Here is an 18,585-nt window from a genome sequence, read left to right on the forward strand (position 1 = left end):
GTATCCTCAGGGCCGGATTAAGCTTATAGGGGTCTGAGGCACAGGGCCCCCTACCCTCAAGGTATATATATATATATATAGCAAGAACATAACACCCCCAAATTTATCAATGATTTCATCAATATTAAGATTGTGCAAAATAACACATTCAATGTTCATAAGAGACAGAAAATTGAGACGTTGCTAGGACATCGTCGAACGAAGTTCATGTTTTATATGCTTCAACTTCGAGAATGTTTGGATTTGGGGGCCCCTTAGAGTCAGGGGGCCTGAGGCCAGTGCCTCATAGTTAATCCGGCACTGAGTATCCTTGCTGGAAGTGACGGGTCTTAATGCATGACTGAAGTGGATACCTGAATAAATGCCAAAGCTACAGTAAATGTAGCCTCATTATGACTGCAAAGTCATTTTACAGAATAAAAAAAAAACAAGTTCAACTACAAAACACATTTTATATTTTACAATCTAACCAACCAGAATGTCTTTAATTACTCCTATAAATTAGGTTTTAATAGATATGAACAACAACTTGGGAAAATGGAGATGATCTGGTGGGAAATAAAGCATAATACCATAACAAACACATTATTTATAAGGTAATTTGGCTCCTCTTCACCTTTATTGTCGGTAAAATGTTTCCATAATAATCAGAAGTAAATCTCTAAACATATATATTAATAATTGTCCTACTACCCAAAACCCCCGAGGCCTGGATCTAAAGCCTGTGTCAAGAAATCCCAGAGATACTATGTGATAACTTAGTCAGTGTTGCAAGAGGTCAACATATGGGTGCCTCTCAACATTAATAATTAAATAAAAAATTAAATCCTTGGTGAAGCCAAGCCCTTCATCTTGTTATCAACAATGAAAAGCATATTACTTTATTTCCCACTAAATTCACAAGGTAGAACTCCCATATATCTATCTGTGAGTCCAAGAACAGAAATACTGTAGGTCTCATAACATCAACATACAGAATGTAAACTTTTCTGAAAACTAACTCTGTGACCCATCTGAAAGTTTTGCAATGGCATCTCCAAGAAGCTTTAAACCCCAAAATACATATACTATAGTGAGGATTTAGTTTGGATAATCTTGTTTTTAACATCTTAAAGAATGTCTCGTTCTTCACAACACTCAAGTGATCCCAAGAACATTAACAACCATCAATAGAAACAGTCGGAGATTGATAGTTAATAGCAGTGTTGACAATGGTCTGTACATATACTGTATAGATCTACAGTCAAATTTCTAACTCTACAGTTTTGAGTAAATGAAAGTTTTTGTTGAGATGCTTTCACATGGGTCAGTAAGAGGGGACAAAATGCACCATTATTTCTTGATCACTCCCACCCAGTATATATATTGTGGCCTAGAATGACACCACCTCCAATTCTTTTATCTGTGCCTTATTAACATAGAATTGTTTACATCGCCACGTCTTAAGGACTTTGTCAATTTTAGAAACTAAGTGCACAAAGAAAAGCAATTCCTTATTATAAAACTTGCAGTGTCTATGATTCACTCACCATTGTGTAATATCTATCAGGGTAGCAACAGTCTGTTCAATCCACAGACATGAAGTAAGTTTCAGATTCAATGATCAAGTCTACTCAAACCTCTCTCAGGGATCTACCCTCTAAAGTGATGTAAGGATAGGAAAGCCTTACGATCAGTACAGAAAATGCCAATGCTCCACAGTGCCAAACTGCCTGTTTCCTATGATCAAATTAATATCCCCTTTGTACCAATATGAGGCTACCTACATGAATAATTGTGTTCATCAAGGTATGCATTCTCCTCACTCACTAATACACTACAGAATACAAAATCTAGTCTTGTAAGTATAATCCCTTACTTGAAGTTCCAACAGTACTCTACACCTGGTAATGTGTGACAAGAATGATTATGTCGACTCTCACCTCCAGCAGTGAACCTTCCTACAGCAATTATCTTAATGTAATGGAAAAAATAAAAATAAATTGCATCACATGAACAGATAAAGGACGACCAATATGCTGTAGAAAAGTTTTCACAATAAATATCGTAAAAACTATGGGAGTAAAGAACCCATCTAAGTATAGTACCCCGAAGTTTGAAATAATTCATACTAAGCATAGTACACATATGTGGAAAAGTTATTTAGTACAATAAAAATGGATGGAAAAAAAATGGTTTAGTACAAGGTAGATGAAAACTCATATGAAGTACTGTACTGTACATGGCAATTAGGTAGAGAAGAAATCTTTATGAATTACACCAAACTCTCACTAATTTGATATTCACAATTCAATATTTTGGTTCTAAATCAATATTTCTTGTTGATATTCAAAACTGTAGATGTAAGATATACACTAAACAGATATGTAGAGTTCGCACATCCAAAGTCACACCCAGTCTTCGTTGAGATCTGTTGTCCTCAAACAATTTTGTGTTATTCTCTCAACCATGTCTCCCAAAGTTAGTTTTTCACATAGAAACACTTAAATAGCTATAAAAATAACATGAAATATATACAATTATGTAAGAAGTACAATATAAAATACAATTGAATGTGTTTGCATAATGTCCATTTCACTGACCATGGTCCACCCCACACAAGCTATCCACCACCACCATACTATACCCATTCTTATGACAGTAAAACAATAAGTATGTAAGAATACTGTATATAAAAAGACTGATTGTGGTAGAGCCATTTATTGAGAGGTTGTGGGCATGTTCTCTTCCTCAGTCATTCCTTTACAATACTCATGTTCTTTAATTTCACCCGTTTCTTGGTACTGTACAAGGTGTGCTTGGCCAAGTGCTGCCAGGTCTTATGACACTCATTCTGCATAATGTGGGGCAATTTGTAGAGAAATAATTTCTATAAGCATCTCTACATATCTAGAAGGTTCTGGTTGAATAATGTATAAGCGATTTGACTTTCTTACATATCGGCATTTTAAAAAGTAAAAATATTTAGACAGGTTGCTGCCCCCTCCACATACTCTACTGTATTCAACTATAATTATTATTATTTGTTTATTACTTCATTTGTCTTACTATAATGATTATCATGTATTAAAGTGCTTATCTAGGCACAGATTGAAAATAAGTCATTCAAATAATGTATATAGGGTAGGTTTGTGAAGACCGAAAATGGTATCCACTAATTTTGCCAGTTGCGTGTGAGGGTTTCTGGAACCTTCCCCTCGCGAGTAACAAGGAATAATAATACTGTACAGTGTTACACATTACTCTTCACCCTCAACCTGCACACATCCCTACCATAGTGCTGTACAGTACTTGTACCTAAACAGGAAACAGCTGTTTGTTAAAAATTTCACTGAACATGTTAACCTTTCAGAATGCATCTACTGCATTAAAAAGGAATGACTCTATGGTAACAGTTTATATATACAGTACATTATTTCACTACGGAACTGTGAGGTAATTTCTGTATGGTGGGGTAATTCTATATTTCAGGCTACACTAATGAGATGGACAGAGAGCCTTGACAACATCGAACTAGTGAGAGTTTAGTGTTCATTAGTAGTACAATAAAGTAGAAAATAAATCCTATTAAGTATATTAGTATTATCTCCAATTTGTGACTCTTTTACCTTAATTTTTTCATGATATTTCCATGGCATATCCTTTAAGTGCCTCATCAAACAGCTGCAGAAATGTTGAGACAATGTTTTTAGTTGATTACAAGCCTCCAAGACTTTTGAATGTTGAACAGAGATGAAGAGTACAGTAATGTAATAACTATTGTGTGTTTGTTGTTTAATACTCCGCCCTAAACTCGCATCATGCCATCCACACCCTGCTGCCCGCACCATACCACTCACACCCTGCCACCCACACCACACCACTCAGACCCTACTACCTAGGCCACATCACCCCACACCCTGCCACCCAACCTATACCACTTACATCCTGCTGGAAAACAAGCTGAAGAGACCAAGAAAAACTCATCTCTATAAACCTATCGTTGTACAGTCATTACACAGAGTAGCATTTCATCACCTCATATTTAGGCTTTACTTTTTGCTTTACATATATAATAAATTAACACAGTATCAACTCAATGGTCAATCTTGTTGCATGACATGACTAGAAATTGCCCACAAGTCTTTACAAACATTCAAATATTCTAATGTGCGCGACTTAATCACAAACATGTACGTACAGTAACGGTAAATTTCACGATTTGTTACTTTCACACTTCTGAATCAGTGTTTACTGTATGTATTAATTTTACTTGTGTGGATCTACAGAACTTAATCATCTTAGTATAGAATATAGTATGTATCAAGTATTACCAACCTTCTGTAAAAATAACAATATTTTATCATGTTGCAGACATACCACAGCCCTGGAGACTTAATAGTAACAACTAAGTAGTATAGATTAAGATAAAAACAAAGAAAAGTTAAAAGGATTATTGGTGTCAATATCTACAGTCTGATCAATCAAATTTATCAAACAGGGTGAGTTAGTTATGAGACTTTGTATTCATTCTGCGGACAAATGGATAAATTTTATCCTAAATTTAACTTAATTTTACCATGAGTAAACATTTCTTTAGAGCTTTGTAGATGAACTGCAGCAGTTAACGTCAGATCATTAAATCATATACGCACAATACTGTACACGAGTAAGTATAAGATCATGCCGACCCAAACACAGTCAACTACAGTATTAAATAAAACACATTTAGGAATACCATAAACTCTCGGGATGAAGACTTAAAAAGGGTTACGTCAAGGCTAACGAGTTCTTAGATAAACAAAGTTGACGATGAAACAGTCTTACAAAAAATTACTTGTGCTTGCTACTCGAAGAGCTAATTGCCATCACATCAACACTGCTAGACAATGGATGATGTCTCTTGTGCTAACTTGATACTGTACATCCCATCAGTGGCAGGATAACCACAGTTCATATGAAACCTGTAAAAACATCTAAAACACAATGCAGTCCACTGCACATGGATATTAGTTAAAAAATAATAATATATAATGGTTTTGCAATGTCATGCTCCAGCTGTGCTCGCCGTGCTACATACACAGTCACAAGAGGTAATGATAGTGATGAGTTGGTCAACTTTATCAAAGTTATTAAACATGGAATCTCTGTTTTCCACAATTAAAAAAAAATGAAAAATGCTAGTTATGATATAAGAAGGTTTGCTTGTAAACACCTCACACGTGGTTCACTTAAAGAGCATTTTCAACACAACATATGCCCGAACGAGTCACAATAACAACAGCTGACAACTGTAGTAGTTATAGGCCTACAACAACAACCATTTCACATACACTAATCTTTCAAACTTGTACCTTGCAGTGGCAGATGGGAACACAACTGTGCCAACACACACAACAACACTGTAAAAACTTCCCTCGTCTCCCATCACTAACGACCCTAATCCTAGCCAACTTTATAGAGATATTCTCAATAAAGAACAAACATCGTGTTCAGTAGTTCTTGACAGATTTATGTTCCAGTTAAACATAGGTACATCCTAGTGATTTAATTATTTAGACAACTGAGGTTAAAAAAAGTAATAATTGATGTATGTGATGTAGACAGCCCAGGCTAGCACAATCCAATGGCAGGAGAAGAGAGGATTCTCTCCGTCGGCGTACTTACGAGACACGAACTTAAATGTTTCGTCCAAAATAATCACAGGAAGGGATATATGCAACACGGCCATCCACTGAGCCACAGAGAGGGGCTGCACTTGGAACACCACCTGTGTATAAAAAAATTGGTGTTAGCAATGCAGTAATATATTATTATTAAAAGAGTGCAGAAAGTTTCCATTGGGACAGTGTACTTACAGCACTCTTAATGCTGAGACTTAACATTTCAACACACAAAGAAGCAGCATTACCTGCAGTACACATGGCCAAAACCTTCACTTTAACAGCTGAAAAGTTAGGCACCTATTTACAATAAGTGGACTGGGGTGTCCCTGAATCAAACCAGTTACCTTTGAGGCAGGACACAAATGCTGTATCCGCTCACCCACTGCATCCTGTATGACTAAATTGAGGAGCTCCGGACCATAATCTGCTAAGTGCTAAAATGGAAAATGGAGGAAAATAGTAATTTCGGAGGACTCTCACCCACACGTACAGTCAGTCAAAGATGCACTGACTCCACCCTGGGTCTCATGCTCGCAATTTTACCTGTCAATACTTGGTGAAGTAAGGCTGTATGTAAAGGTGATTGTGATTGGTGGATCTGTTTTTGGCTGTATCACTGACAGGATAAATATTAAACAAACCGAAGGTAGAATTTATATAATAATAAACTATTCATTGTTATTTAAGGTTCATGAGAAGTTTCCAAATGTTTGTGTATTTGTTTAAATAATGAAGAAATTATATTAATGACTTAGCAACTCAACTACAACCACAGCTGCCACAAGATTCTCACATAAAATTTACTTCACCAAGTATTGCCAAGTAAAATTGCGAGCATGAGACCCAGGGTGGAGTCAGTGCATCTTTGACTGACTGTACATGTTCCCTCTATGATTTACCCAGGGGACAGAGGAGAGGTCGGGGAATACAATGCAATACATAGCACGTTTCAGCAATATATGACTCTTAACAGGTTATGGTCCGGAGCTCCTCAATTATAAGGAAAAATGTAGCCAAGAAGATCTCAGATTAGTAGAGACTGCTGACCTCTGTGATACCAGAATAATGGTGGTGATGGGTATTTTTATATATAATGCATTAATACTAAATCTTTTAATTTTGTGTACAATTCCTGTTATCCTCAGTTAATTATGTGTACTGTATACATCTTATAGTAGTTCTTTGTGGTACAATGTCATGTTTTATGTAATTAAAGATACTCCTGTGATTTCTGGAGATGTAATAATACAGTACTTTATTCTTATATTTTGTTTAATAATAATAATAATAATAATTTACAAGTGTGTTTATTAATCCCTTCAATATATTCAAATAGTCTACATTTGTTTTAGTTTTTGAGGGGAAAGGTCTTTGTGATTGTCCCAGAATGCACAGTACTGAAAGCACATGGTAGTCCACAGGTCAATAATGAAGAAAGTTTTAAAATATACAAGAAAAATAGCAAGTTCCACTGAGAGTTATTAGAGCGTTAAGTACCGTACACCTTCCTTCAACTGACTTAATCCATACACCTTCCTTCAACTGACTTAATCCACACACCTTCCTTCAACTGACTTAATCCACACACCTTCCTTCAACTGACTTAATCCATACACCTTCCTTCAACTGGCTTAATCCACACACCTTCCTTCAACTGACTTAATCCACACACCTTCCTTCAACTGACTTAATCCACACACCTTCCTTCAACTGACTTAATCCACACACATTCCTTCAACTGACTTAATCCATACACCTTCCTTCAACTGGCTTAATCCACACACCTTCCTTCAACTGGCTTAATCCATACACCTTCCTTCAACTGGCCTTAATCCATTCCTTCAACACTTAATCCACACACCTTCCTTCAACTGACTTAATCCACACACCTTCCTTCAACTGACTTAATCCACACACCTTCCTTCAACTGACTTAATCCATACACCTTCCTTCAACTGGCTTAATCCACACACCTTCCTTCAACTGGCTTAATCCATACACCTTCCTTCAACTGGCTTAATCCACACACCTTCCTTCAACTGGCTTAATCCACACACCTTCCTTCAACTGGCTTAATCCACACACCTTCCTTCAACTGGCTTAATCCATACACCTTCCTTCAACTGACTTAATCTACACACCTTCCTTCAACTGACTTAATCCACACACCTTCCTTCAACTGACTTAACCACACACCTTCCTTCAACTGACTTAATCCATCCATCCTTCAGACCTTCCCTACAGCTGGTACTCTTAACTTATATTTCTTTCAGTTATATATAAGCTTCGTTAAGTTGTAATGAGGCGCTTCCAGCACTTACCGTGAGAATGTCAAAGTAGAGGATGAAGAAATGCAATATCATGGAGAGAGCCATCGCCGCCAGCAACCACATGTTGTACCAAGGTGGCATCATCACCAAAGACTGGTTCTCAGATAAGCTGTAGGAGTAAGGAAAATCACCAATTACTGTACTGTTGCAGGAAGAAAAGGACCTACAGGGCGAATATCAGAACTAAGAAAATGATATTAAGTGCTCAACAATAGGAACTGAGACATACCCATCATGAAACTTCTTCCTCACAGGTTCAACCACAAGCTCCACGCTGCACTGATTTCTAGTTCAGTTTCAGTGTTGAATATTCTGCATTACAGCGTTTCATTTTTCACAGACTTTTTTATTTCAATTGTGTGGTTGATGTAACTTACCATGAGCCATGATGATGTGTCATATTTACCAATTACTGGAGCACCTCAAGGCCCTATCTTAGTAAATATGGACATAGCTGTGTATGTTAATTTTGACCCAAGTGGTAGAGGTACAAAGTGCCCCCAAAATTGTGAAATAATTACCAAGTGATCATGTGTTAAGGAAGATGTGTCAGGTACATCATCCCTAAAGCTGAACTTATGATTAAGGAGCTGTGAAACTCACAGTTTGGAGGGAACAAGGTATCCCATTTTAAATGCCAATTACACTAGGCCTCTTTACCATGAATATAGACAGACTTTACCATTTAAAAATGTTACTTTTCACTTTCCAGATGCAGTAAAACAATAATTTTGGCCACAAAAAATGCCCTACTGTACCTGGTGTTTCAGCAAAATTGGTCAAAATTTATATTTGTTAAAATTTAATATAAAAATACTCCTCAACATGCTGGTTGGATCTGGACCCAAAAATTCTAAATTTGAATAGTGTAGTTAGTGTTAATTAATGGCCCTTGTAATAATTACAACTAATTTAAGACACTTAAAATACCGATTACACTATATAAGCATTCTTCGGCATTCCAGAATTCACTGACCTAAATATTCTATTCTGACGCCTCTTTTTTTTAACTCCGAAGGTGATTTTCGCTTATCCAAACGTTGGTCCGATTGAAAATTAAAATTGTGTGCAAGGCAGAGCCCAGCCCAGGAGTCAGCTGGGGTGGCCATTTTGGTCCCCCAACTGTTATACCCCCCAAAAAAATGATAACACTAAACAAAGTACATACATATACAGTACAGTACTGTACATTACCTTACATTGGGCTTTGTGATGCTTCATTATCTCAAGATTGGTTCACATTACCACAGGTTTGTGGGGTCTCCTGGTGACGGTGGAGTAGCAGAGGAATCACCACTATACTTGGATGACGTTGTGTTCAGATTCATGAAAGGGTGGATGGAGAGAAAGAGTGAGAGAGCACTTCACTTGTACCCAACAGACCAAATGACGTGAGAGGAAGTGGGATGGGGAGGGTGTGACGTCATCCGCTTTGACCAAGAGTACATTCACTTGGCCATCCCAGCTGACTCTTGAGCCATACCCCACATTCAAATACACGAATATCACCTTCAGATAGCGAAATGAGGCAAATTTTCGGACAGTTATGATTCAGTAAGCGAGGGATGCCTGTAGTATCTAAAACACCACCTATGTTATACAGTACTGTTACTACTGTACCTATAAGTTTTAAATTACATTATGTTTTACCATGAACAGAGACTGGCTTTACCATTAAACATGTCACTTTCCAAATAATAATAGGTATCTGGCCCAAAAACACCTGACTTACTATATTGTGTTTGAGGTCAGGCAGTCAAAATTTAGGTTTTCTTCAAATTTCCTATAAAGGTTCCTGTAGTCAACATGCTGGTTAAAGATATAGGTTCAAAAATTTTAAATTCAATTAGTGTTAATTAATGACCCTGGAAATAATTACTAAGTGAAGACTGAAACAATACTTGAAAAGACTTGTTGAAAAGTTTTATAGTTTGGTTTACTGTCACATAAATAGCTGCTTCAGTAAGCATGTATCTCTAGAAAATGAAAGTTCTTCCAATAAATTACCAAAATATTATTGCACACACATGTCCTTGTTGCAAAAATCATTTGTTAATGTTACAGGAATCATTATTCAGTGAGGATGTTAATGAGGGTTAAATACATAAAAGACTACAATACCTGTTAAGAGCGTTGAGCATCTCGATGGTGACCAGTACAGACAGAGCCATCGTCATAGGAGCAGGATGGGCAAATATACTGCAGTCCAATCCTATAAAGTTTTCTGGGTCAGTTGGACATGAGAGATGGTGTGACATCTGATAATAGGTAACTTGAGGGCCAGTAGGATCATACATGAACCACCATGATGCAGCAAACACAGTAGCAAACCCAACATAACAGCCAATGGCCATGTAGCGGAAGAAGAGCCAACCAGAGATGAGGGACTCGTTACCCTTACGAGGAGGTCTATCCATGATGTCAAGGTCGGGAGGGTTGAAGCCCAGGGCAGTAGCAGGTGGACCATCAGTTACCAGGTTGACCCACAGAAGCTGGACAGGGATAAGAGCCTCAGGGAGACCAAGAGCAGCTGTCAAGAAAATGGAAACAACCTCACCAATGTTGGAGGAGATCAGGTAGCGGATGAACTGCTTCATGTTGTTGTAAATAGCACGGCCCTCTTCAACAGCAGCTACAATGGTGGAGAAGTTGTCGTCGGCTAACACCATATCTGAAGCAGACTTGGCTACAGCTGTGCCTGAGCCCATAGCAATGCCAATCTCGGCTTTCTTCAAAGCAGGAGCATCATTGACGCCATCACCAGTCATGGCCGAGATTTCATTCTCTCCCTGAAGGTACTCGACAATCTTTGACTTGTGGAAGGGCTCCACCCGAGAGAAGAGACGGGCACGCATGCAGGCTGATCTCTGTTCTGCAATACTGAGCTCGTCAAATTCCCGACCAGAGTAGGAAAGACCAGCTGTGTCTTCGTTATCGCCAAAGAGTCCAATACGACGGCAAATAGCTTCAGCAGTGGCTTTATTGTCTCCTGTGATAACAATAACACGGATACCAGCAGCACGACACCTTCTGATGGCATCTCGAACTTCTTTTCTGGGCGGGTCAAGCATACCCACTACACCAACAAAGGTCATGTTGACCTCATAAGAATGGAATTTGGTAGCATCTGCAAGGTCCATCTGCTGAGGCGATACTGGACTATCAATAGTAGCCAGGGCTAGGCAACGGAGAGTGTCACGTCCTCCACCATAAGCACGAGTAACGGCCAAGATCTTGTCCTTAATTTCAGCAGTAAGAGGAAACTTTTGAGTACCAACACGTACATGGGAACAGCGATCAATTATACTCTCTGGAGCTCCCTTGCAGAACATCTTTGGTCCAGTTCCCAGGCGGGTAGGCTTGAGGGGCACGCAGTATGATGACATGGATTTGCGATCTCTTGAGAATTCCAGAGTAAATTCCTTTTTCCACTTTGACTCCATATCATGTTTGCAAATGAGAGCAGCGGTGCGGCGATCCACACCATAATTATTAAGAGAATAAGGATTGATCTTTTCTGACAAAACAATAAGAGCTGTTTCAGTTGCCTCACCAACTTTTTCAAACACATTCTTGAAATCATTAAAATCAATTGAAGAGTCATTGCACATGCAGGCGATGGTAGCTAATTCCTTCAACCCCTCAAAGTCAGTGCCCTTCACTCTACTACCCTTCAGGTATATGTCGCCAACAGGTTCATAAGTAGATCCAGTTATTTCAAATTCAAGTAAAGAACAGTCATTCCCCTCGACCTTGTCCATGATAAACATGCGAGAGACAGACATCTGGTTGGTGGTGAGTGTACCAGTCTTGTCAGAACAGATGACAGAGGTGCAACCCAGAGTTTCTACAGAGGGAAGAGACCTGACAATGGCATTCTTCTTGGCCATACGGCGGGTACCCAGGGCCAGGCAAGTGGTGATGACGGCGGGCAGACCTTCGGGGATGGCCGCCACAGCGAGAGCAACGGCAATCTTAAAGTAGTAGATAGCACCCTTGACCCAGGAACCACCATGAACAGGATCATTGAAGTGTCCAATATTGATAGCCCAAACAGCAATACAGATGACAGATATAACCTTGGACAGCTGCTCACCAAACTCATCAAGCTTTTGTTGAAGGGGCGTCTTGATATCTTCAGTCTCGACCATCTGGGTACGAATTTTCCCTGCAAGACATAACAGTACAGTATAATAGACAATACAAGACTAATGATAATTCAATAAAATTTACCAAGAGATAATATTAGTCAAAGCACTTCATACTGTCTACACAGGGGCAGATCCAGGAATATCAAGAAGGGGGGGGGGGCAAGCAAAGCGAGCCCACTCAACTGGGTATTTTGAGGCCATTTTGAAGCCATGTGCCCTTGATAGGAGATATTCTGAGGTCAATAGTAAATACTTTTTATGAACAAAAAAGCCTGAGTACAATACTGCATTTAAAAATAGTACTGGAATTTTCTGATGAAAAGGGGTCCGCACCCCTAGGGCCCCCTGGATCCACCCTTGCTATAATACACAACAGAAAGATAATTACTCGGGGAAAGTAAAGTCACACAACACCAACGTGAAAGCAGTTAGCACAAGAGTTTGTAAGGAGTGAACCGATTCACTGACGATTATTATGAAATGGCCCGCAACACAATGGTCGGCAACACAATGGCCCGCAACACAATGGTCGGCAACACGTACATTACTATGATACAACACAACACATAAGAACTCCAGAAAGTTGTGTTTGTTGGTACTGTGTTTGAGGAGAAGATCCACAACTAGTGACCACCATTTATTGGCAGGATCTAAGGTATTGTACTTATCACAACAAATTTTCTCAATTATATTACTTAATGCATTTTGTAATATAAATAATTTCTCTTCAATGTTTAAAAGCTGTGACAAAAATTTGCTGTTTCCTTTACATTTTTATGTGGTGTCATGTACAGTCAGGATCATAAGTTTACTCCCTTCCAAAAAGAAGAGGCAGCATTGACCCCCAAACAAGATGAAACAACACACCCGCACCAGATGACAGTCAGGGTAAGTCATGATTCCGTTTCACCGCAGGGAGCCAAGTTTTTTCCATGACTGTACATTAACAACAGCAAAAAGAATTATTGTGTGATGTTGTTCCATATAAAATAATTCTGGCACTTGAGGGTATTGTAATGTTAACCTAAATGAAGTTCTTAATGAGTGGACTGTTACTTGCTCTGTCAGAAAAAAGGATTTCAGGATCAACCCACCATTTCTAGTTATCTCCCTAAGTGGTGCAGCTCTTGTATTACACCAAGATAGAAGAGGTGTTACCACATAATCCATCACCATGAAGGTCACAGCACCACATCCCTAACATTGTTCTCCACGACAAACTAACGAGAGGTTGAAACAAATTATTCAGGTACTGTATAGTGTACTACTTTCTCAAGACATAAATCAATACTTACCAATAGCAGTTCCAAGTCCAGTACCCATAACAATCCCCAGGGCCTTGCCTGCCGCTACGTTGGTACCAGAGAAGAGAATATTTTTCTTGTCCTACAAGGAGAAAAAATAATTATGTTAAACTCTTCCGTTAAGATAACACAACTACGGTGGGGAGTCAATAATCAATATGAGTATCATTTGTTTAGGCACTTGGTAAGCATGAAATTGAATTGAAAAATATCAACAAAAATTAATAAAAAAGATGTGAAAAATGGCACTGCAAGCGTAGCTCTACACACCTGTTCTGGATCACCTCTGTTTACCAAAGCTGAGCCTCTGCTTAAGTGTTTGAGCATTATAATAAGGCAAACAAAGTAAAGATTTTCATTACGGAGGAGCAGGTTTCATGCCAAGAGACGTAGCATGAATCTCACAGTACTGTACTATGATGTGGACTAATATATACTGTAGAGAGTTGTCACACAATTAAACCTCTTTGTTTCGGCCAGACACTGTGCGAGCATGTGTATCACTGTGTACACTTACATGTGTGTGAGCATGTGTATCACTGTGTACACTTACATGTGTGTGAGCATGTGTATCACTGTGTACACTTACATGTGTGTGAGCATGTGTATCACTGTGTACACTTACATGTGTGTGAGCATGTGCATGACTGTGTACACTTACATGTGTGTGAGCATGTGCATGAATATATACACACAGACACATGCATGCTTGTTTGTAATTGTGCGGAGACATATTTGTGTGCATAAGCTTGTTTGTATAAACCTTATCAAAGTGTGTAAGCATGCATGGTTGTGTAAGGGTGTGTAAATGGTTCTGTGAGTACATGTTTGTATGTATGCAATAGGATGTCAGTGTCTGCTCTTTGTGAGTACAGAATAGATGTTTGTATTCATATATTTGTGTCTATGTGGAAGATTATAAGCATGTGTTTGTGTGTGCACAATTCTCTGCAAGAACACTTTTACACATACTGTAAGTGGGAAAAGTACATGCACTTCATGAATGTATATTTCTGTAAAATTCCTCCAATCCCAGTCACCTAATGTTCCTACAAGCCAGATACTGTTAAGTGTCCAGGGAATTTGTCCACAACTGTACATGTGTGTATGCATCATGAACCTACACGCAGATGTACACAAGTGCAAGTGCCATATACAGTAACAGTGTATGTGTGCATATCGTAGGTGAGTGAGTGTGCTTGTATGCATGTGTGTGTGTGACTAACTTACCACAATTGACTTCAATACCATATATAGTACAGTATAGGTTAAACTGAACATCCCATCTCTTAAAGATACTGACATTTGAAAACTGTACTGTACTAACACTTCTATTACCAACCTCCTGCTTCACTCATGTCTGACTACACAACCGTTCTCCCACAAGGCAGCAAGAATGGCCTCAAGTACAGTATGACTCCCCCAAACACCGTTGATCATCTTTACCGACATCCATCTCAAAACATATCTTCACTATGACTCTTCACGTCATATTACAAAACCTTTCCACGGGTTGTCATTTTGTTTTTCGACTTATGGTACAAAGTCTCTCTGCTACAGCTCGATAAGAGAGCTATCTAAGATGACTGACCATAAATAACTTTTTAAATCATCTTCCTATTCTTACTTCTCTTACATTAATCCACAGAATATTTCATCTCTTACAATTCTACCACTAACCTAACCTGATTAAACCAAATGCACAACTAACCTAACCTAACCATACCATAACGCTAATCCAGTAACCCCTCTGCAGTTTATAATAAATGTGGCCAAAGTGTTGACTTAAGTTCCAAAATATTCCAAATTAGGTGGAATTTTGTGAATGTTTCCATTGTAAAATCACTGTTGTGCATTATAAATCCCAACAAATAATTATGTGTAGATTAACTAAATAAATTATGGGACAAAATTAAATAATCTCTCTCTCTCGGGTCCAAGTATTTACCCACGAACATCATCGTCTACTGTACTATTTACCTAATCTTAAAGTACAGTACTGTTATTGTGTGATCAAATCCACTGTGAAAATGTTATGAAATACAATGTACTGATGTATTTCTGCCATATGATCACACCGCTAAGAGAGATTACTGAATTAACTTTTGGAAAGGCAAGGAAATTACCAGAAAGAAATTAGCCCCCAAAAATTCAGAATAATCATCTGAGACTCAAACACTAAGAGTTTAGAATAAAAAAAAAATATTCCAAATACAGAGGAATACAAAATCTGTAACCATCATAGAACAGAAGTATTACTGTACTACTGCTTATCCATACTTGTGTTAATAATCCAACACAATATCCTTTCTTAAAAAAAAAAAAAAAAAAAATCGGCTCCAATATTCTTCAACATGACTCATCTCAAACAAAATAAATACAGTGAAACCTCTATTTAATGGACGACATGGAGAGGAAAATCCATTATATCAATGATCCATTAGACGTGAAACTTCCAGCCAATGAACTATACTGTATATAAGAGATGAAAATCCATTATATCGAGGGTCCGTTTACATGAAGAGAGATGTCCGTTATATGGGGGTTTCACTGCATGTTCAATATACACAATCAATAAAGACATAACCTAACCTAACCAACAATACACATTTCTAACTAAACAAGTGTGTTCTAGATTACATGGACAATTTTCATGCTTAAAATAATATATATATTCATAACAAAACCACTATTTTTGCATTATCCCTCATAAATATTTAATACGACTTTACTAAGATAACTGTTACAAATATGTGGAAGATATAACCAGAATTCCTCATCTTTTCAAATCAAATTTCAGCACTCTATTTTCTGAGGTTTTTTCCAGTTTCCCACAACCATGACCAGTACAGTACCAAGAAGTACTATTTTGTATTCATAGCTTGTAAGTCTCAAGATGTAACATATCTCAAGTATTTCAGTTACTGTTTACTCCACCTGACTCTGTACACCCCACCTGACTCTGTACGCCCCACCTGACTCTATATACCCCACCTGACTCTGTACGCCCCACCTGACTCTGTACGCCCCACCTGACCCTGCATGCCCCACCTGACTCTGCATGCCCCACCTGACTCTGCATACCCCACCTGACTCTGCATACCCCACCTGACTCTGCATACCCCACCTGACTCTGCATACCCCACCTGACTCCGTAAAAAGTGAAAAACAAAAATACTAACAAACATAAACTTAATAATGGTGAGTGCACTAAAATGCCATCACAATGAGGGCAGAGGGGTAGAGATTTGTTAACAAGTACAGTAATTACTTATGTACATCAAGGGTATAAAAAACAGTTTTAAATGCACATGTACAGGAGAGTACAGTACAGTGTACACTTTAACAAAAGCTAATGAACTGTAATAATGAAGAGGGTGAGTGGATCTTTCAGGACAATGGTGCCAGTGAGAGGTGATAATTATACACATGTTGTAAAACAGAACATCTACTGGCGGAGGAGGAGGAGGCTCGCCACCGAGAACTCTAAGGCAGTGATGCTAAAGAACCGTAACAGTATCCAGGTTAGACCATCATATGTGCTGCAGAGAGATCCAATAATAATTGAGGCCAGCAACAACAGGTTACTGGTACAGGAGAGTTGTTCTCTTATACAGTACTCAAGTCTCACTCATTCTGCTCACCTTAATTTACTTCATTTGAAAACAGAAATATGAGCAGACAATGATGTTCCTCCTACATGCAACTGGTGTTTGCTCTGGGAATCATAGACAATTAGTGAATAGAGCAAGCACACTACCATAAACAGCGGTCATATTCAAAGAAAAGGATCAGAAGTATATTTCAAAGAAGCTTTACCTGGATTATAGCACGGGCAATACTTGCCCCATCCTGGTACGAATGCTTGTAAAGTGAACATGGTTTATAAATTCCATCATTACATGGCCTACCTCAACAACTTAGCTTGTGAGCTAATTTTCAAACTACTGTAGTAAATGTAAGGAGTCCTTTAACTGGTGTTTAATGGAATAACCTCTGTACCCTTTTTTATGTCCGTCTCACCATGGTTACAACGGGAATACAATGCACAGTACTGACTCTACACTTCATCATATACAATTCAATGCCCCGAAGCTCTCAAAAAAAAACCCAGTAAGTCTAAGAATCACCATTAACCAACAGACTAAACTCTCAATCTGGAAAACTAACAAAGTCTAGCATAAGAAAATAAGACTAAGACACTCAACCACACATGATGGCATCAATACTTGCATAACAGAACACTTACACATAAAAACTGTAACATTATTGTTCTTCCGTTGACTCCTAGTTAACAGCCATCAAGGGTCCCTCTAATATTTGAGTACATCTACAGAATGTAATAACTAAACTCAAGTCTCATGCATCTGTGATCCCCTATGAATCCTTCTCTACAAACTCACACCCTTCCCGCAGTACGACAATCACCGTTGTCCAGTCATGAAAATTGTGATTAAGTGTATGGCAGTTTTCTCTATATTTTTGTGGTATCTTTAGTGTTATAACAACCAATTTGTTGTATGAGTGGTGAGAAACACAAGCCTCACAATGATGGTTATGTCATCAACAGCAAACTGTGGCCAAATAATGATATAATAAATAATTTCCAATGTTCTCTACCATCTGATTCAATAACTACAGTATTTAGACACTAACCTGGCCCATAAGCCACGCCCCTCTTCTAAACTAATAGCCGATTGGTTCACAGAAAATTCAAACTAGATGTGTTCACAATTGATAAGCAGACCTGTTATTATCTAAAATAATGTTAAATATCTGAACTATCAAATTGTCAATGATTTCAAGGCATTAGCACTTCAGAGAGGATGTTATAAATTTTTTAATATTTACCAAAAAGGATTGACCTGAATACCCTCAGTCCGAGGGAGGTAAAACACTCAGGGGAACCAATCAGCTATTTGTAGCTATAGACGATGGGCGGGGCTTATGGGCCAGGTTAGCATGCAAAGGGTATAGTCTGGTAATGTACAGTACTCCATCTTAATGTACAGTAATGTGTTGTGTAAATAAGGAATGATACAAAATGAGGCTTTCATTGTCACTCAACACCTGATCTACCTCTCACTACTCATATTTTACCTCATTTATCTTATTTTTAAATGACGGTACATTCCATAACTAACAGTTGAATTAA

General features: G+C 38.3%; 1 protein-coding gene across 2 annotated transcripts in view; it reads right to left on the minus strand.

Annotated features, from left to right (window-relative positions):
- Window positions 1-1,985: 1,985 nt before the first annotated feature.
- The window catches only part of LOC121868458 (calcium-transporting ATPase sarcoplasmic/endoplasmic reticulum type-like), a 31,457-nt gene continuing 14,857 nt past the window's right edge, over window positions 1,986-18,585 (minus strand). Inside the window, exons 7-11 of one of the 2 annotated variants that reach the window (XM_042369101.1) lie at window positions 17,250-17,294; window positions 13,422-13,512; window positions 10,097-12,143; window positions 7,967-8,084; window positions 1,986-5,749 (exon numbers count right to left, since the gene is read on the minus strand). In XM_042369101.1, the coding sequence (XP_042225035.1) occupies window positions 5,549-5,749; window positions 7,967-8,084; window positions 10,097-12,143; window positions 13,422-13,512; window positions 17,250-17,294 (2,502 nt within the window). In that variant the 3' untranslated portion in view covers window positions 1,986-5,548. The remainder of the gene's footprint in view (window positions 5,750-7,966; window positions 8,085-10,096; window positions 12,144-13,421; window positions 13,513-17,249; window positions 17,295-18,585) is intronic. The other variant, XM_042369103.1, reaches the window with a different exon arrangement.

This window comes from Homarus americanus, unplaced genomic scaffold (assembly GCF_018991925.1).
Source record: "Homarus americanus isolate GMGI-L3 unplaced genomic scaffold, GMGI_Hamer_2.0 scaffold21930, whole genome shotgun sequence".
NCBI classification, from domain to species: domain Eukaryota; kingdom Metazoa; phylum Arthropoda; class Malacostraca; order Decapoda; family Nephropidae; genus Homarus; species Homarus americanus.